This window comes from Epinephelus fuscoguttatus, linkage group LG19 (genome assembly GCF_011397635.1).
Source record: "Epinephelus fuscoguttatus linkage group LG19, E.fuscoguttatus.final_Chr_v1".
NCBI lineage: Eukaryota > Metazoa > Chordata > Actinopteri > Perciformes > Serranidae > Epinephelus > Epinephelus fuscoguttatus.
The window spans coordinates 26,411,648-26,433,707 of record NC_064770.1 but is presented as its reverse complement, the minus strand read 5'-3'; the positions used below and the strand labels follow the sequence as shown (position 1 = coordinate 26,433,707).

The 22,060-nt window shown below is 42.4% G+C and overlaps 1 protein-coding gene across 1 annotated transcript; it reads right to left on the bottom strand.

The window, feature by feature from the left end:
- Positions 1-184: 184 nt before the first annotated feature.
- Positions 185-21,701, bottom strand: cacng1b (calcium channel, voltage-dependent, gamma subunit 1b). The gene is made up of 4 exons (XM_049562366.1): positions 21,165-21,701; positions 6,568-6,642; positions 3,844-3,981; positions 185-3,433 (listed from the first exon to the last, which is right to left on the bottom strand). The coding sequence occupies exons 1-4, from the start codon at positions 21,403-21,405 to the stop codon at positions 3,201-3,203; spliced, it is 687 nt and encodes a 228-aa protein (XP_049418323.1). The 5' UTR covers positions 21,406-21,701; the 3' UTR covers positions 185-3,200.
- Between the last annotated feature and the right edge of the window lie 359 nt (positions 21,702-22,060).

Here is a 22,060-nt window from a genome sequence, read left to right as displayed (position 1 = left end):
TAAATGTAATCATTTCTTCTTGTGTTCCCCCGTGGAACAGTGTCATTTAGGGAACTTTAATTTCACTGCACCTGCACCGGCTGAATGACTTCGGGGGCCAGAGTGACTTAGAATAACATGTTCAATGTGGATGGCTGGTTGGTTAACAATATATGACTCTTGTGTGAAATCTACGCTGGAAAAAAAGAGCCAAATAAAAATTACTGCTGTCAGGTGAAATCTGATTTGTGTGTTTTTATTGATTGCATGAGAATCAGAAAGGTCATCTATGATTTGAACATGGAAACAATTAAAAAGCTACTTAAAATAAAGTCTGTCCATTGAATGAGGTTTTCATCTGACAGCAACAATATCGAGAGAACTGAAAAGCTTTAAGGAACCATTTTACAATCATAGGTAATACTAAAATGAAAAAGTCATCTGTGTCATACTTATCCTAAATATTTTAGCTTTAGGCATTTACGGCCCCAAATTAAAAGTAACACAATTTAATACAGCATTGCAAAAAATATACATATACATATAAGTGCAACAAACATCTATATTTTCTCCTTAAATACATTTCTTATGGATGTTTATGTGAAGGTACCTTCACAGCCCAGTAATGTGGCAAAGTAATGGACCATTTGCTAAGCCACGCCCCCTTAGCTATGGCTGCTTTCCATATGCAGTGTACAATGGAGACAAAGCTGTGATTATCATACATAAAATCATTCATATAAGAATGTAATGGTCCAATTCCTGCTCCCCGGGCAGCCAGTCTTAATTAGTATAGAAGGCAAACTACAAGTTGGGCTTCAGAGGTACATGAATATATCGATAATGACCTTTAACTTTATGTATCTGTGTATGTATGTATGTATGTCGTTGTCCTGTGAGAGCCATGCACCTCCAGTATGTCAACTTCTCATAGCTTAGAGGGAACACCCATTTTAGCAGCCTTGTTGGTTGTACAGCTTCAGAAGTGTTAGATGTGTCTCAGTTTATGTAGAAACACTCCCACATTCAGTCACATTAAGAGGTTCAGGACCCCTATGCTTTGGAATTGGGTGGTCTCCATTGGACAGCAACGACATGCAAGATTTATTTATAAGAACTGTGACTGTTACTACCATTAAGATATGTATTAAAACATTGCTTTCCGTGAGTGTAATTGTACGTAGGCTACGTATTTTAATACACGTTGTTTGTTCTGTGCTTGCATAGATGAGGTGTCATTCGTAGTGTCTTCCATACGTGTCTGTTTAGGGGTTGGTGCGGGGGTGGGATATTGTATAAACTCATAAATGAATTTCAGGAAGAATGGTGTACATATATGTGTTCCCGTTTACAGTTGTTTACAGTCCTAATAATTAAAGTATGACAATCAATTATGAAAGAGACTGTTGTTTCATTCAAACATAACTCTGTTTAGATTGTTGTTTGTATTATTGTACCTGCAACCCTGAAAAAATTAATTACTTACCAGTGAATTACCACTGGCTTTGCAATAACACTTACTGTCCAAGCAGGTGCACAGCGCTTTAACGTGGCGAAATCTTTAGCTTGAAAGACATGCCGCGCATGGTTACAGTTATGTTCGGACAATGGCTGTTGAGGCCAAGGATTTAGCAAACGGTCAGTTATTTTTAAATGCAGACTAAAAGCAGAATACATTTGATAAAAACCCCAAGGTTCACCACATAGCATGTACAACACTATGGATTAGAGGTCCTGGTCACCAAGGTCTGAAACACTGACCTGAAGTGTGTGATTGATGTCAGTAAGGGAGCATCAGGAGAGCGGTCTCTCTCTAGACAGTAAATGTCATTGATTTATCGTAGGAAGTCCTTGGAGAAAAGAAGCTGCTGCAGTGACAGAGGCCCATTACAACAATTCACTACTTCACTTTAAACAAAGCGTTTATCTGGTTTAGTGTGTTAGTGTGTTTAACTTGTGGGTGTGTTTGGGTGCTTGGGGAAAGCTTCAACATCCTGAACTTAAGACACTGCTGTTGACAAGCACTGCATCTACCAAACCCTTAAAACAATTAATAAGCACACATGGACCTTGTTTTTTTGTTTGTTTGTTTTTTAAAGTGAGTTGGGTGCATTTTTCCTTTAAAATAGTTGTTGCTCAGCAGATGACTTCAACATCTTGGATGTAACTTAATCATTCCTCAGCTCAGGAAGAGTTTATACCCAGTCACCAGAATAAACGTTGGCATTTTACGTTTCTGCAAACCACAGATATGTTACATTTGTACATTATATCCTGGAACTTTACGTTTCCCTTTGTTAAAAAATATCCACTTTTGTTGTTTGTTGGTCTTGAACAATCATCTGCTTCTGTCATCTTGCCTAGGTGTGACACCATCCACCATTCCCTCCACCTCCTGATGAGAAACTCAGCTACATGTAATCTGAACCACGTCACTTTAGAAATGTTAATGATATGTATGAAACATGTGTTACACCCTGAGGTCCTCGATAAGGTCATGTTTTCCTTGTTTTCAGATACTCATCCTTGTCTCTCATTTCAGGTACGCTCTTGTGTGATTACCTGCCCCGCCCTGATTGGTTTCACCTGTCCCTCATTACCCCTCCTCCCTTGTGTATTTACTCCTTGTGCTACCCTGTGTCTGTTGCCAGTTCATTCTCATTTGTCTGAGTGTGTGTTCTGGCCATTTTTCCCAAGTGTTCTTTTGGATTTGGCCAGATTTTTGCATGTTTAACCCTGTTTAAGCCCACTGCCTTTGGATACCTTTGTGTTTTTGGACTGATTGCAGTAAAAAAGCGATGTGTTTTTGAGTCTTACATCTGAGTCCTGTCTTTGTTGGCTCCAGTTTAACGTGCAAATGTAACTGTTGTTCGTAGAAACATGCAATACCAGCATTTTATTCTGGGGACCGGGATCCCCTGGGGATCAAAACAATTCGTGTTCCTGGCTGCTTTACCCTGTGAAGACAACATGGGCTTCATTGTTTTTGCTGTGGCTGGTTATCTATCACAAATCTCTCCAAGTTGATTTTCATATTTTACTAACATAAACTGAAATCAATGGACATGGAGGATGGGAAAAACGTTTTAATACTCTGGAAAATAGCTTGCAGTAATGATAAATATGTGGGATATGATATGTAGTTAAAGGGCTAAAAGATGTAAAACCACTTGTGTTTTTTGTCATTTCAATCAAGATCTGAGACATTGCATCACCTGTGGCTAATCTAAGGTGTCAGGCTCAGCGTCCATGCAGGTCTCCCAGGGGTTACGTGGCATGTGAGGCATGGAGATGAGGAGCAGGGCGCCTCCGCTGAGGATGAGCAGGGTGAAGGAGGCGCAGGCGCAGGTAAAGGACCAGGAGTAGTGGTATTCAATCCAGATGGTCTCATCACTGTCGATCATGCGCCTGACAGATTGGCGCATTACCTCAACCGAAATGATGATACAGAGGCCTGCGTGCCAAAACAGAGAGAATGGGTTGTTATTAAAAGCAGATGTCATCACTGTTTAATCAAATGCTGTCACAGTTCCACATTTACACGGCAAGAGTGTCAGTTTTATTCTAACTTGGTAACAATAAATGCACCGCTAGATGAAGTAAACACCCCTCAGAGTTAATTTAACACTATTAAAATATTTTGAAATGTCACCCCAGAGCTGCATGGGCTCCATCACCACTTGCCACCTTGACAAATTGGCTTTGTCAACACTGTTTAATTAGCTGCATAAGTAATATTCATCAGGAAAAGGTGCTCGTGACGATGACTCTGACACACCTCACTTCGAGTCGAGCTGTAACACAAAGAGACAAGAGCAGCAGACAGAGCCTGATCTGTGATTCACATTATCTGCCACGTCTGACCTGCGAAGGCGAAAAACATCCCAGCAGGCCGGAGCAGGTAGTCCCGTCCCTTCCCGAAAGAGAAGATGACACAGAGGGTGCCCAGGATCATGAAGAACAGACTAAAGATGGCGATGGCTGCCGCTGAGATGTTGTACTCTGATAAAGACAGGAGACAAGAAGTGAGAAACAAAGACAGTATCGGGGAACAAAGCGGGAGCGAGAAGACACAGAAAGAGGAACAGTCAGGAGGCGAGCACGAGTGAGAGATTGAGGGAAGGGAGATGGCAGAGTGGCAGCCAACGATTAAAAATTGAGAGAGTGGGTAGGAGCAGAAGGGGAGGTTGCAGTCTTGTCTCCATAATAATTGTTTCAATACTGCACTCAGGCAAGTTATGACACAGATAATTAGCCTTTAAATTAGCCTCACTCTAAAAACAACAGTCATTTCTCCAAAGTGGCAATAATGCCATTTGCATGACAGATAAGATGCTGCGGGCTTATAACAGGATGATTAGAACATCTCTCTCTTCCCACCCGCCTCCCCTCCCGTCTGTTTGTCAGATAAAGATAATCTAGTCTTTCCTTCTATGTAACACTCCAACTGTGACAGAGATGATCCTCGGAGCATCCTATTCTGTTTCAGCCCCCCGACTGAGGAGAAACACCACGTGTAAAATAACCTTACGCTGTCGGTGTGAGGGCTGTCGGTCTGTGTTAGCGTGCATGTGTGTCATTGGCTCTTTATGTGTTTCACTTGTGCATGTTGTGTTCACCCCGATCACTACTGGAACTGGTGTCATGTAGCATCACAGATTTTCAGGCTTTTCTTGTATTTTCTGCTGCTACATAAAACTGTGCCTCTCTTTCGACATTTATACATTTTCAGAGCTGCCCGCTAATAGTCAATCAAACAGTAGTCGAGTTGGCAAGATTTCATTGGTTGCTTAGTCCCAGAAAAAAAAGTGATACTCTATTAGGAGTCACGTTAATTTCCAGGGCTGGTACCTGCGGTTATTCCACAGGCTAGTTAATAACATGTCGAGCAGGAAATCCAAAGTGTGGGATCATTTTGAGAAGGTGAAGGATGAACCCAAGGTGATATTTAAACTCATCTTCATTGGTCGACTACAAACATGACGTATCATCTGAAACATGGAAGTAGCTACATGCCCATTAGCCCACAGCGTCATTAACAGGCGGCTCGCTCAGTGTGTGACGTGCACTTGTAGATAAAATATAGGCCTATATTAATGAAGGTTCATTAGTACAGTTTTGTATTTCTCTGTAATGTAGCACAGTGTTAACAATGTTACTGATACTATTCTTTCTCACACCTTCAACTCAAACCATTGTGTTGCCCCGCCCAAAATATGTCATTTAATAATTACATTAATATCGTAAACATGCAGGCAACTAGTTGACTAATGACCCTAAACGACAACTATTGGTTGACTGGCCGGAGTTTTTAGAAAGACTCATTTTCAGAGGAGAAATCTCCGTTTGCGTGTAAACGAAGGGCACAAATGAAGGAAGATGTCTCCGTTTATCAAAATCACCGTGTACGTGTAAACAGCCTCTAAGTGTGGCTGTTCTTCCTCATTTTTTTTGTTGTTTTGCATCTCTTTGTAGTCAGCATACATCTGTGTGTGGTTGGGTGTGTCTTTGTGGTAATTTTGTGTTTCTTATTGAGGCAATTTGTGCCTTTTTTTGGTCCTTTTGCATCTCTTTGTGGCTGTTTTGCCTGCATTAGTGGTTTTTTGCGTCTCTTTGTAGTTCCTTTGCATTTCTTTATGGTCATTGATTTCCCTCCTGGTTGGCACGTTATAATTTAAGTAAAATTTTAAGGGCTGCAACACTGTCAATTAATCTGTTGATTATTTGTCTCGATAAATCGATATGTTTTTTGCTTTATAATATGTCAGAAAATTATGAAAAAGGTTGACCAGTGTATCTCAAAGCTCAAGATAACGTCGTCAAATATCTTGTTTGGTCCACAACCCTACAGTAAGGCCCATTCAGCAATACATCCAAGTGTATGTACAGTTACAGTGTAAAAACTGCATCTGTTGAACTGATGTTTGTCCGTAATTCTTTGTATCCTGCACTAAAATTAATGTATGACCCTATTAATTTTCTACCATGTATGAAACACTGTGAATTTTAAATTCTTAATGTGTCTTCACTGATTTCTCGACGGTGTACTGTACATCTACCTCAATTTATCTAATACTTTGACAATGTTGTGTAATTTCCTGCCTTCATGAGTATCTAGCTGTGTCCCACACGCTTCCCTGTGTGTTTTTCTGCATCTAATCAGAGGCTGAAAGAATCAGCTCGCCAACAGAGGAGCGGTTTCCTGGAAATATGTTTACTTTGAAAATGGCAGAGGAGGAGAAGATTAAAATCAGAGGATGTTGGATCAGATTTCGTTCTTATCTTACATGAAGTACTGTGTGCGTGTAAATGAGTTTGTGTTCAAATGTTTCCTTGGTATATTGAAAAGAAAAACCCAGGCTGCATAAGCATTTCCTACAAAGTCTTTTTGCTATTGAACATTACTTGTGTGTAGAAGACCAGGCTGCAGTGTCTGTAGGGGTCTTACATGAGATAAACTACGATATCTAAGCATATATCCATGTGTTTCCCTGGTTTACTGTACACATTCTTTAACAGGCTGTTGGGTATGAAAAAAACAGGATCTGTTGTAATATGTAGTCAGGGTGGCAGTGAGGAGGCACCCACCTTTCTGGGTCTTCACTTCAAAAACTTCAGCTTCTTCCCCCGAGGTAAAGTGTTTGAAGTAGGAGCAGTTTTTCGCTGCGGAGAAGACAGGGAGAGAGTGAGGAGGATGAGAAAGAGGGGGCGAGAGAGAAACAAGGATATGAAACATGAGGGGGAGAGAACAGGTGGCTCAGGTTGTATCCGTCGCCCTGTGTGTCTGCAATACCAATCACTGTAACCGGTCCCGTTGACACATGCGTTAATGAGACACACAGAGATATATATAAAAAAGTACAGAGTGTGTATTTGCACCCAGGTGAGAATAGTCAGCGATCCAGCTCCACAACACCTTATTATGGATCCCACGGTGTGATGTGATTGGCTAGTACACGTCATGTTGTTCCGTAGAGGTCGGAAGCAGTTGGATTAGGGCATTTTCTGATATTAAAGTGATATATCTGTAAGAAAAACTCGCAGAAAGTCAGGTGACGTAGTGTAAAGAGCAACACAGTCCACAGAGGGAGTAGGACATGGTGGAAGCACAGGACTTTCACACAGGAGACTGGGGGTTAAGTCCCATGTAAGTCAACACTGGTTTATTATTTTTAGACTTAGTTGACTTATTATTTTCAGTCTTGAGGATGTATAAAGCTGCTGAATGCACACTGTGTACATAAACTTTAAAAGAATAACTCAATAGTGTTATCATTGTGTTATCATCATATATTGACGTTGTTAGGACACAAAGAAAGATACACCCCATTTAATACGTATGTCATTTGATGATTTATTATATATTACTAAACAATTAATATTCCAATTATTACTTATCAATTGGTCATCAGTCACTTTAATGTGCTGTCATCTGTCATTGCAGCATCTGACAGATTTCAACAAACTGTCATCTGTCTGCAGCTCAGCTGATGCAACGGATCTTCCGCACTACAGAAGATTGTGGGTCAGAAAATCTGACCGGATGTAGTAGAACATCCTGATATTTTGGCATACTGCATTTTACATGCTATGTATTGGGACATACTAAATCTTTTTATGGCATACTATATTGCAGTGATGCTGATAGGTATTTGAATTTACAATAAAAATTCAAGGATTCAAACTGTTTTTACTTGCACTGTCTTATACTTGTTATGCAAATAATGCACCAGAGTGCATAAAAAAGATTCAAATTAGAGTTTGTTTTAAAAAACAGTGTCAGGGGAGGACAGACAGAGGTGCAGGCTAAGCCCCGACTATCCTCAATTTCTTGAAACACCACTGTGGACACCTGACCTGTGTGGGGCTGCTGCCACTGGCCCCTGGCCTCCTTTTGTTTTGCAAAAATGGCCCCCGGGCAAAGCAAGTTTAGCATCCCTGCTACATAGTATAGTGGTATGGGTATTAGGACACACGGTAGGACAAAAGTTCAGTGTTTTTTAAATCAGGCTTAGGTCAACACGTGTGATCAATCACACAGGCAAAGGTATCTGAATCAATAGGTCAAAAGGCAAAACTGCTCAAACATACACTCACAGGAAACACTAGGAAATGCTGGAACTTTCACACAAAGATTCAAACATTCTTGCAACAAAGGAGGGGAGGACAAGGACTAGACAAGGGAGACAATGAGACACAGGTGAAATACATTAGAGCGGGGCGAGCAGTCACAAAGGAGGGACGATTGACAAGTCGTGGGATCTAAATCGAGATGAGACAATGGTTACCAAAATAAAATAGGACACACAGGGATGTCAAATAAACATGAAGACGAGTCATTACACATGCATCTGCCCAAAAAGCATTATTATATGGCATGCATGGGTGCAGATCTGATGACAAGTTTGGGGGGGACACCATCAGTTGTGATTTTTTTTTTTAATTGCACGCATGCAAATCATGCCGACAGAGCGCTTGAGATTGCCAGCATATTTCACGATTTCATAGAGGCTCATCACCATCACCAAGTCATTCAAAAAGCACTACAAAGAGAATCATATGCTTACCTTTCCTGTTTATTTCTCTTAAACAGCCAGTAGTACATGGAACCAGCCATCACCCTCCTTTTCACTGCTTCACTGTTAGTTAATGCTACTTCTAGTTTCAGGGTCTCAGGCATGTTATGTCCGCTCACGTTCTCATCTCTCGCCTCTCACGGATTCCCATTTCTCCTCATCATCTTCCCTTTCTCCCAGTATATAGGACTACTGTATACATTTGTTCAATTTCAATCATTTAAGCTATTTAGAAATGGGGGGGACAATTTGTGTTTTTCAGAATTTGGGGGGGGCATGTCCCCCCCGTCCCCCCCGGGATCTGCACCCATGATGGCATGACTTAATTATATATTTCAGTCTGGAATTCTGGCTTTGTTTGTTGCCTTATAAATAGTTGTTTTACATGTATCCATTGCCTTTAGTCGATTAGCTTTCAGCTGGCAAAGTTATTTGATCATTATAGTATAGATCATTAAATGTTCTGCTATTTATAAAGTTCTTACACGTCTAGAAACAGCACATTTTTGACCAAATTAAATTTCAGGATTTGAAAAATGGTGTTTTATCAAAACACATTCTCTCACACCGACACTGTTATATGTTATGACATATTGATGTTTGGTCATGTACTTTACATGTCCACAAAAGACATGCAAGGTACCCTGTGTGCGTTGGTTGTTAACGTTCAGGGACGCTGTCAAGTTCTGCCTGTTACACACATTATCTTCTTTCAAAATACACTTCCATTTTCACAGGAAATTTACAGTTCACATACAGGCTCTTTAAAGATAGACGCACTACGTCAGTACAACACCGCGATTTGACGTTTTTTCCCCTTCAACAACAAACACACATGGTTAGGTTTAGGAATAAAGAACAGGGCTTGGCTTTATAATCTTATGTGATGTGAACACCGCTCTCTTGGGTGAAAGTTGGTGTTTGTTGGACCCATCCACCACCACCTCCAGCCTGCCCCAGTCTGACTTTCGCCACCCTAACTTTCATCCATGTCCCGCCGTGTTTCCCCCTGACGCAGCCAGGCACCATTTAACAAAAACGGCAACCAGCCGCTTATCATGCTGACTTGAAGGATACCTTTTTCCTTGGTGTCTGATGCTGCAAGTCACTGCCCAAGCGTTGGATTTCGAAGACTTCAGAGTAAGACTGGGCTCAAAGGACAGCCCAAAACATCCTTAAGGATACCTGACATTCCGCTCATGCTCTATTCTCAGTGCGACCATGAAAAAAAACACTATCATAGCATTAAATCCCACACCAACTATCCCAGCAACAGCTTCATTCCTCGGGCTGTCAGGTCGCTTAGCAGTTGACACATTCGTACACACTGCACATTGTTGAACTTTGTTGCTTGTAGACTTTTTGTGCTGTATGTTGTAATGTTATTTATTTGTTGTTGTACGGAAAGTGCCACTGAGCACAAGCATTTAAGTATAACTTGTTTACACAGTAAACTTGAACTTGAACAACTGTGAGACAAGCCGAGTGACTAGAAACTGTGCCTCTTTGTTTGAATAACATTCTTTGGTACTTATTGTGCCAGAAAACAAAGTATAGACTGTGTGCTATGTGTTATCTGAGCATGAAATAGCATATCTGTGTCATTTCTAAATGGGCAGATAATCAGCTGTAGCAGTTCCTCTCTGGTTGTTTGATCCAATGCACATTGAACACCACCCCCAAATCACAGCAGTGTTCTGTGACTCGCCGTCTTCCTAAAATAAAAAGTCTTTAACTCAAATCCTTCACTCTCCTTCATGTTGGCTGTGTTAACATCTAAGAAATCAGCATTTCTACACAGAAATGATACATTTCTGCACTTCGCTCACACAAACTCTGGTCCTTTGACCTCCATCTTCAATATAGCCTCATATAGAAAAAAACGATGTCTGAGTGCAGTCATTGCAGAAACACACATCCATCTATCTGTTTGCAGTCTCTAAGGACAGCTGGGCTGAGAGGGAGCGGCAGGGAGGACGTAAAGGCCAAGTGAGTGTCCCCTTTTTCCTCCACTCGCCGTCCTCTCTTGCTGAAATTAAACCCATAAAGCAGACAGGTGCTCTCTCGGTCCACACAGAGATGGACAATGTTTGTGTGTGCACATACTGTGTGTGTGTGTGTATGTGTGTGTGCACCAGGCAACAGAGGAGCTGTTTGTTACCCAGGATGAGAAGGAATCACTAAAGAGGTAACCTAGCAACAGGCTGCTGCAGGTCTTGGCTAGTCCTGTCTATTTACCCATGTAAAGGCATATCAAGAGGAGTGTGTGCATGCATATGGCTGCATGTGTGTGATTAAGGGGATGGACAGGCTGGCGGCGAGGGGAATCGGAGGTGGGGTCGACAGAGAGCAGCCTGGATCTGCAAATACATTATTTTCATTAGTCGTCTGTCATTAGCTGTATTTACCTCTGGGGCTAAACTAGTCTAAGCTAATATGTGTTTGGGTGTAGCTGTAAGATTTACTCTAGTTTCTATTAGGACTATTATCTGCCTGCCACACAAAGACAAGATAGAAAAGACCTTTGGTTTATACAAAAGAGGCTTCAAAAGCCTGAGCCTCTAGTTATCTGCTGATCCTGATGAATTAAAAAGGATGATGTAGAGAGCTGGGAGAGCAAAATGAGAGCTAGGAGAGTGACAGATTTTCTTAAGTTGAGTAAGTGACCCTTTGCTTAGCCCCACCCTCCCCTTAGTTACTGTTGTTAAAGCTCTTAAAGTCTCAGCCCAGTTGCCAGAATAAAATGTACATTTCTGCAAACCACAGATCCGTAACATTTATATATTTCATACATATCATATCAGTGTTTCTAAAGTGGTGTGGTTAAGATTACAGGTATATGAGCTGATATTCTAATCCCCATGGTGCAATGCGTTAGACCTCAGTGAGACTGCTGGCAAGCAGCGGACAACTGTTCAAGACCCACATTGATATTATAGTGAAAAAAGCAGGTATGCTTTACCAAGAGGCGGGACATATTCAACCATGTTTGTAACGACCAAACCAGGTATTTTCAGCTAGGTATTTTCTTATGTGCTTGGATGTTGCCTCTCCGGGGGGTCCACAGGTCTGGGGACTGATGCAGCCGGGACCAGGACTTGAACCCCAATCTCCCATGGCGAAGCCTCTCATTTTGAATGCTCTGTTTGAGTGCTCACCACAGCTCTACCATAACAAAACATCACCATCTAATATTACCCCCATCGTAACCACAGATTCGACCTGGACCCCGCCCCCTCAGTCACCCCATCAAACAGCCACCACCCACTCAGAAATAAAACTGGGCATGCTGCTTCTTCTGTCCTTAGGTCCTGTGGTCTGCTTGGGAATCAAACCCTGGTCCTCCAAGCAGAGGAGCAAAACTATTCCACATCACCATTTCTCTCCTTCCATATCACACACACCAAATCAGCAGCCCGGTGCAGCCTTATTAAAACCCAAACCCAAACCCAAACCCAACCATAACCCTTTCCTAACCCTAACCAGGTGGTCTTCATGCCTAAACCTAACCACATGCTAACCACAGTGTAATCACACCAAAAAAAATCAGTATTGAAATGTAAAGAAATGTCAACTTCACTTTGTACATATTAAATGTACAAATGTAGCATGGTTTGCTGAAATGTACAGTGCCGATACCAGTGGCATTTATTGGACAACTTTTCCATTCTAGCATGGCAGGTATGCACTTTGTAATAATAACGGTGGTCCAATTTACCATAAAAAATCTTTTTTTGAGAAATGCACAGCTTGATGGGGCTGTCATTTCTGGCTATGGTTGCTCAGGCACAATTAGACCACCACTCATCAGGCATGTCATTTAGCAATTAGGCTCATTTTATTGTGATGGGTATGATTTGTTTTCAACATTTTGATTCATTCCAAACTGGCAAATAGCGCACACAACAAATACAGGTGCAAATTCATAACCTAAATCAAGCCAAATGACAGGCATAGCTTCTTCCAAATGGGCAGTCAGGAGAAGTTTTTCAGTACTTTACTTCGGCTAAAACAGACAGAAGGCTGGAAGAGCGATCGCACAGATGTGATTCATCCCAATGATTTAATCATTTTGCTTCTTCTTTGTGCCTGAATCATTATGCTGAGCCAAAAATTTAGAAAACGTCAACTTTTTTTTGCCAAGTTTTGTGTTTATGACACATTATACTGGTTTTACTGGTAGTGTTTGCTAAGACACATCAAGTGTACCTACATTCATATTTTGTTAAAGTAAAACACTCTGCCCACAAAAAGTTGGAAACAGACAACTTTTCAACTTCCAAGAGGTATCATTGTTGGCACAGCTGTCACAGTGACAACCAGATCATTTTCCATTTTCCTCAGAGGTTTACAAGCACCAACAATACAGGATACACTGCATTTCTTTTCCACGGTTACGTCAGTTGTTCCACTGTCCACCATTTCTGCTACTGGGGATAGTAACTGCAAATAACTTACACTGATAGTCTTTGGCAACTGGGGATAGCTACTGATAGCTATCAGGGAAACATAAGGGCTGTCTTCTTGCTGGTTTGGTTGTGCAATAGTTGACACACTTTCTTTGTGCTATAAATATTGAGCTTTCATTTTCCTTTGGAGATCATACCTGCTGGTAGACAGAGTTGCATGGTGAAAGTTAGCCTCATAGAGAGCCAGGCGAAACAACAATGATGACATCATTCTATAGCCATTACACTGCGAGATGAACATTTATTCAATAATGTTAAGATAAAGAAAAAAACTCATCTACTTCCACTTTAAAAACAAATCTGCCTTGTAACTTTAGATGGTGAACATTCAGTGAGGAGGAGAACATCTGGGTCCGTGTCATTGACCTTGCGGTCAGGCTAATGGGGAGATTTAGTTCCAGTGGGAGAGTGATTAAAACGAAGCATCGCTTGTCATTTTGGTTTTGCATCTTTCCATTAAACTTTGCTACCACCTTAATCTCTGTGATGTGTGGCTTCTCCTGCACCCGTACTTTCCTCTCCGTCCTCCCACCACTCATTAAACCTGTCTTTGTCTTCCACCTCAGCTTTGTCTTCCATTCTTCTCTCAGTTTAGTATTTTTGTTGATTTGTTTGACAGCTTTCTATAGGTTTTTACCTATAATCACAATTGTATTTGGTCTCGAAAATAGCTTCTGTATCTTTTGCAGGACTCTTAAAGAAGATGAGTTTATCAGGCGATGGGGGGGGGGGGCTGTTCTTTTTCTAGCCATCCAGAATGACCGACTAATTCTGGGTCAATGTGAATAGGATGGGTGGTGGTGGTAGTGATGGTATTTGAATGGCTATTCCACTAGGAGGTCTGATAACTGGGACGCAGCAGCACAGGAGAGTCCTCACGGCCCTTGCGAGTATGTGCATGTGCGTATGTGTGTGCCCTTTATTATGAAATTCAAAACATTAAAGTTTGTCATCACCATAGTCCCTACAAACTACATCCGAGCATCTCACTCTGTAACTAATGTAATCTCTGAATGTGTAATTCCTTTTATATTTCTCAAATTTACATAATGGCGAGTGACTCATTCAAATTTTGAACCTTGCACCTGTTTTTCTGAATGCCAAATCAGCGCCACACCTCCAGAGTTTTGGCTCTGCACCCGGAGCTAGAAAGGAAAATGACTGGGTGCCTAGAAAGTGAAAATGGTGGCTCAAGGTGACACCGGTGTTTTCGAAGGTATGCATTGGGGGCGCCAGACAGGCATTGTGTCACTGAAAGAAGCAGAGGAGGAGGACGTTTTATTTCAAAGTAAAAGTGCTAATTTCTTTCCACTGTTGGAAATATTAGCAAAGTTGACCACTCAGAAGCTCTAAAAACATCTCTGATATTAAACTCCTCTCCTTGTTCTTCCCACACATATGTGTAGAAACCCACACATACACACAAAAGCACCATTTACGCTTTTTATTTCCCATCCGAGCAGCGCGATGTGATCCATAAAGGGTTCGTTTGATTTTTGCAGCACTCAAGCTGTCATGCGTCATTTGTGGGAAGCTAATTTCAAAAGTCATTTGGGTTCACCGCTTTGCTGCCATTGTTATGCAAGCCCTTGTGCCTATATGAAAAAAGTGTTTGTGTACGTGCCTCTTGACGACTAACTCCCCCTCTGTTTGGGAAAATGCAAATGCATGTTATTAAGTCCAATCACCGCTGCTTGCTTGGGTATATTGTTCATCAAGGATGTAATCTGTTATGGTGCACTCTCGATCAACTCGGGCTTTTTTTTCTTTTTTTACACAACCGTGCTTTGCTTATGTGCTAAACACTCGACCGACGGCGCACACTAAATGGAGAAGCAGATAAAGTAATGCTGGTGTGTTGTTGTTAGTCAGCCACTCCATTAGGCCCTGAACTCAGTGGCTAGTTACTTATGCAGACCCATCAAAAACAGTATGAGAGATCTCTTTGACCTCTGAACCTGCAGCAGTAAGAGTAAATGCTGAGTGTATTTTTGCACCACTGGCTTGTTGCTAATTGTGCCAGAATGATCTAAATATTTGTTCAGAACTATTCACTGCTATTGTATGTCAAATACTGGGATATAAAATCTATCACTCCATCATCATGAGGTGTTAAAGGCATACTTCACTCACAAAATGACCATTAATATAGAAGTTACTAACCCCGTTCATTCGTTAATTCATTCATTTCCCGTAAGCGCTTATCCTATTAGGGGTCGTGGAGAGGCTGGAGCCTACCTCAGCTGACACTGGGCGAGAGGCGGGGTACACCCTGGACAGGTCACCAGACTATCACAGGGCTGACACACAGAGACAGACAACCATTCACACTCACATTCACACCTATGGACAATTTAGAGTCACCAATTAACCTGCATGTCTTTGGACTGTGGGAGGAAGCTGGAGAACATGCAAACTCCACACAGAAGGGCTCCCCCACCCTGGGTTCGAACCAAGCATGCCTCCAAGGTGAAGGTAGAACCCAAAAAGTGAGACAATTCTTGATGAATTGGAGTAATAGGAGGCCATCTTTAACAACGGCAAAACACATTCAGTGTAATCTAATGCTGTGTCTCAAATCATATACTTCTGTTAGTACATTTCTATGTAGTATACTATGTGCACTATGTACTCATTGGTGTAGTGCGCAAATTTCAATAAGGTAGTGTTGTCTCAGACCAAACACTGCTGTTGTGCACTCACTGGAAATGACGACTGCAAATTAGCTAGTTAGCAAACTAGCATTAGCATAGCTGCTAAACTAACCCAGTGAACATACTGCTGGCTTATACCCAACAAGCATAAGCTCTTCTATCCAGTCATATGCTCAGCACTTCCCAAACACATGCATTTTGCTATAACCTTACCCACACTTACGATCAGCAGGCCTGGCAACGTATCCTCATACAATGGTTCGTAGGATAGCTGACAAATTAGCACCCTACAAATGATGTTATGTACTGTAATGTGAAGTTATGTGGCTGAGGTTTAGGCAAGTAAAGTAACATGGGTTACGTTTAGGAAAAGAAACACCATGACAGCATACGTTCAGATAACTCAAAGCTTCTACAATTTTGGACTGAAGAAGCCTCTTGGATAAGAGGCGAAATGTCTTCAAGAAACTCAAGCAAGTCCAGTTGCCTAAGATATAGCTATAGCACTTGTGATTACCATGATCTGGATGACTGAGAATCTGCACACAGACACACCTCCTCTCATTTCAGATCACTTCACGTCCTGCCCCTGTGTGTTTTCCCTCCCTTTCGATGACTTCACCTGTGTCTGATTGTCTGCCCCGCCCTGATTAGCCTCACCTGTGTCTCATTATCCTTCCCCTCACCACAGTGTTTAATGTGTCTTGTTTTCTCTTGGTGCCAGATCACCTTTTTTTTTATCCAGCCTGTTGACTGACTCTGCCTCTGCCTCATCCCTTTTGGATTTGTTTGCCTCCACTGATAGTCCTTCTGTTTACTGAACCTACCTGTTGACCAGTAAAGACTGTTATTTCACCCAAGTTGTCTCCAGAGTTGTGCGTTTGAGTCCACTCTCACCTGGGTCAGCAGTGGTCACATCGTTTTTATATTATTTCCTTCCTTACTCCCGTTAGTGCGAGTGGTCACATGATTGCAGCCTTCCAGGTTATGTGGGTTATATACATGCAGTACTTTTTAGGGGTATACAGCCTGCGCCTGGGCAAGCACATGCATTTTAACTCTGCTCACACATTTTCCTAGGCACTCTACTTGTACTTAGGGTTTTAGCTAAAATGCATGTGATTGGGAAGCACTGAGCATACAACCACATAAATGAGACTTGGATTATACTGCACAAGGTGTGTGCGAGTTTGTAAACAGATGACCACTTTTACTTCAATTCATCAAGAATTTTCTTCATATTGTTAACCGTGCAAACCGTGCAGCATTAAATGTAACACCAAGGTGAGTAATTGATATCCAAATGATCATTTTGTAGGTGAAGTATTCCTTTAATGTTGCCGCCTGAGGCTGGCTTGCATAAGTGCAAAAAGTATCTTGCAAAAACACATACACACACACACACACACACACACACACACACACGCGTGTGCGTGCGCGCTTGTGAATTTATCACTTCTAAAACACTATCATACATGTGAAATTACACTCCAAATGTGCAATCCAGCCAAGCCCTCAGTACTCAGCCGTGTTGCCAGAGCTGATAGCACTCTATCAAGGAGAGAGCAGCAGAGCAGCTGAAGCCAGAGAGTGGCTCTTTTTCTCTGTGGTCCTTTCTGCTGTCAAACTACATCAGCCAGATTGAGCAACTGGGTGCCAGTAGAGAAAGCACCTGTTGAGACGAAAACTGTACGCTTTTTCTTGGCCGCTGAAGGAGGACAGTCAGCCTCGCCTGGTGAGGACAGTCACTGAAACTCAGCTGGAAATTGGTCAGTCAGCAACTCTCCTAGGGCTGTGACTAATGGTTGTTTTCATTGTTGATTAATCTGCTGATTATTTTGTCGATTAAATGATTCGTTGTTTGGTTTATAAAATGTTAGAAAATGGTGAAAAATGTTAATCAATGTTTCCCAAAGGTCCAAGATGACATCCTCAAATGTCTCGTTCTGTCCACAACCCAAAGATATTCAGTTTACGGAGTAAAGAAACAAGAAAAAAGTCACATTTAAGGAGCTGGATTCAGAGAATTTTAACATTTTTCTTAAGAAATCACTAATAAATTCATGATCAAAGTAGGTGGTGATTAATTCAATCATAGAAAACTACTTGATAATCCTTGCAGCTCTAGTCTCACCCAATGTCATCTTGACAGTATGCAAAAAGACAGCACAGAGGACTAGTGACACACCACCACACTTATGGATCCATTTCCTGATGGCACCCAGGCCAAAAATGGGGACAGATGGGCTTGTATAACTAAAACCCTTGTGTCTGGCGTGGGAGCAAATGGCAGAGCCGCACAGCTTCGTGCCAAATCCCCAGACCTTTTTCAGGTAATATGAGAGAATGAGTCATTTTCCCTCATAAGCCAGGTTTAGACACACCACTGTGGTTGGGAGAATGTAATCAAGAGGGTCTCTGTTAGAACAGCTGATATTTCTTGAGGCACACAGGTAGCAGCAGACTGAGGACTGAACTCCCTTTGCTGCTGGAAGCACGACAGGTGAGCCGCCGACAAGTTCAGTCTGTCAGATGGCTTCGCTCTCCTTGTCATTCCCGTCCGTTCCAGATCATGTCGAGTATTGCAGTGGCGGTTTGGATTCGACGCTGATATTCTGACACTGTTTCACTGCTGCTGTCAGGTTGAGGAGGTTAGAACTCAATTGTTTGTCTTATTTGAGTTGCGAGTCTGTCAGCTACACAGGAGACTTGTCCATGTGGGAAAATAATCTCCAACTACTGTTTTTAACAGATAGGAATCTCATCATCATTTTACACCAAGAAGGTGCTCTGGAGGCCCTTGATGTGTTACATTTGGATGACAGGCAGCTGTCACATCTCTTTCTCTGCCAGCTTCACCTCCCTTCACTGAAAGCCCCCCTCCTTCTGTGGATACTATAAAAGCGCTCCTCCTTTCCAGGTCAACATAGGCATGCCCACCCTCTATCCACCCACTCAGACTTCAGTTTTCTCCCCCCCGATCTCCTTCATCCGTCCCGAGTCTCCCAGGTGTACTCTAACTCATGAGCTCGAGCGGGAAGCCACACTTCATTAAGGCCTGTACTGATCCTGAGGTGCTGGAGCCGGAGGCGAAGTCAATGAGAGAGTCGGAGTGAAATCTCTCTGTTAGGCTGCGAGGCACAAGCGCACACAGCCAGAGGCCAGAGAGACAGTGTTTATCCCAGGGCTGGCTCTGTTCACACCGGGCTTGTAATTAAAGCTACAAGGCTATTTCAGAGACACAGACATTTGAATACGACACAGAATGCTTTTGACTGGTTTTGAGGCATCACTTACTGCATTGCAATGTTATGCAATTTGTTTGTGTTGAAGATCACCTTTTCACTTTTTGACACAGATTCTGCACCAAGCAGCCTCTCCACCTTTTTACTGTTTCTTTTTGTTATAGTTTGTAATTAAGTGACAGTACTGCATTTAAAGACATGATATGTAACCTTTCTACATTAAAATGAATGAATTGTGTATTTAAATTTAAATAAAAACCCAGAAAAAATCTGCAATTTTGACAGTCTGTGTCATTTGGCACCTATCAATGCTGTCATACGCCCTCTGTGCATGCGTCAGGGTTGTGGTTGTCTGCCAGAAGCTGTCATAAATGGACTTTTATTCAGTTTTAAGCCACACTTTTACAATACAGTCTGTAGATCTTGATCATTTTTAACTATGTACTTAACTGGATGAATGATTTTCATCCAGTTATCAGGCATCTAAATCTGAAGATATCAGAGAAACGAGCCGAGCAAAGGTTAGCGGCAACTCGGCTCCAGCCCCTGCTGTGCCAAACAGTGTCAGAGAAACACTGATTTTTAACGTGAAACTGCTTTTTTCAGTGTTTTTACCAGTTTAAATCACTGGGTCCATTTGTTTTGGAGAGGAGGAAAACTCTGAGGATAATTCGGCTCCCGCTAAAAACCTCCTGAATGTCTGAATCTTAAGTTACCAGAGTAAAAAGGTGAGCACACATTAGCAGGTGCTGCGCTAACGGCCTGTCTCCAACATGCAAAACAATGTCGGAGAATTTGAAACATGAAAAGGCTGTATTTAGTCTTTTTACTGTTTTAAATAATCTGGTCCGTTTGTTTTGAAGAGGAAGAGACCTCTGCGGATAATTCAGCCCCTGGAAAAAACATCCTGAACATCTGGATTTTAAGTTATCAGAGAAAAAAGGTGAGCACACATTAGCAGATGCTAAGATAGTAGCCCCTCTCCGACGAGCCAAACAGCGTCAGTGTCGGCGTAAAACTGCTTTATTGAGTGCTTATACCGCTTTTAATCACGAGGTCCGTTTGTTTGCGAAAAGGAGGAGACCTTTGTGGATAATTCGGTTTCTGGTCAAAACCTCCTGAACATTAAAGACTGAAGGAAACCTCGCTTGGACAACCTGACTGCAATGACGGCTGTGACACTGTGAGGCAGACTGAACAAGAGATGTAGAAGTCGGAGAATATGCTGACAAATTATCTTACACTTCCTGTGAGGTAAAATAAACTTTATTTCTCATCCTCCATCGGGAGTCCATCAGCCCAGACAGAGCAGATTTGTGTTTTTGTCATGTTAACTGTGAACTGCAGCAGCGATGCTCTTCCATTACGCACTTGACTTCAGCTGCTCGACTGTGCTTAATTGGCAGTCTGTTCAGAGGCTTCCTTTGTGGAAGATAATGATGGTTTCAGTGAGAAGCTGGCCATAGAGCTGTTACACATTCAGTCCAAAGATGTGTGTGTGTGTGTGTGTGTGTGTCCGTGTATACACATATATATATACACGTGCCAACGTGTGTGAGAGGAGTGAGAGAAGAGGGGAAGGGGCAGGCACACAGATGGAGGCAAAGAGGGTGGAAGACAAGGCCGACTAATACTGACTCTCTTTTCCTTCTTTACTTTCACCAAGATTGTCCTTAAAATGCCTCCGAGATGATGTCCGCAGATTTATGGAAATATTAGATGCTGTTTGCTTCGCCTGTTTCTGGATATATACATAGATTACTGAAAATTGTGAAGGGATGAGACCCACACACATCAAAGTTCAGGCTACATTCTCGCTGTGATAAAAAGGGAGTATATGAAAGCCAGCAGACGGCGCGCCATTAGGCTGTTAAATCCATTTCTTTCTGTTGCTTTTGTCTGCTTTGACCTGCATGTTTACACAGATACATAAGCAGAGCTGCAGTATAAATATTTCTTCACAGGTTCCCATCCACTTTCCAACAACAGGTTTTTTTTCTGTCTCTGTATTTCTAAATCTGGCAATAGAAAAACTCCTCACTATGCTCCTCTTGACTATGTATCCAGGATTATTTCAAGCCAGGAGAGCTGTCAATCAGCAACCACACAACACAGATTGAAGTCATAATATTTTAAAATGTTTCTCACCTTGACATGAGCCTTTACACTAAGTAAGGCAACACAAAAATCATCAAACAGCAGGTTTTTATTTGCCAACAGTTAGAACAAAAGGCTGCATACCTCCAGGTAAGCTGATGGGGCCACAGCCTTTGCCCTGAGGGTCCTCCTCCACGATGAAGATGGTCTTCTTGCAGAGCCTCCAGAGGCCAAAGTGGGCCGCCTCGCACGTAGCGTTGAGCTTCTCCACCCGGGGGCTGAGCACGGCCCAGTGGTCAGTCACCACCGCCGCCAGCATCGCCGACATGCCCACCACAATCACCACGGACGTGATCTTGACCTTGGTGGCCTGCTCCTCAAACATGCTGCTGCTCGACGTGTGTGCAAAGTTCTGGACGTGTGTGCGTGCGCGTGCCTGTGTTTGCACGTGTGTTGGTGCGTGTGACACGAGTAAGTGAAATGCTGGTGTGTGCAGATGGAGTGCGTGTGATCGTAAAGACTGCGTAAGCGAGTCGAGGTTGCCTTGTTTGTCTTCAGATCCTTGACGTCGGATGTTGACTCCAGAGGTTCCCCGGTCTCGTCTACAGCTTCACTACACTTCTGGTGTCCTCTCGTCTCTCCTGCTCTCCTGTCCACAGCTCTTTCTTTCTCTTTCTCTGCCTTGTGCCTGGTGGTTGGTAAAAAGGGGCCAGATAACAGTGCCCTAGTTTCTACCTCTCTCCTCGCTTCCTCTCCCTCCCAAGTTGCCTTTGGTGAGCTGAGGCCATTCAGCTACGAGACGAAGATCAAATGAGGAGTGCTTACACCTATTACACCCATTAATGGACCATTCTGATGTCGACAAAAGTCGGGTCAAGATCAGTGAGGTCAAGATCACCTTCATTTGGAGTTTAGACAGTGTATTGATTGTGAGCGTTCTGGTCATGGGCTTTTAGCTACAACATATAATGAAAACTTCTGAAAGTTTTAACAGTGCTATTCAAAATGTAATTGCCATGCCAAATACTAATGTTATAAGT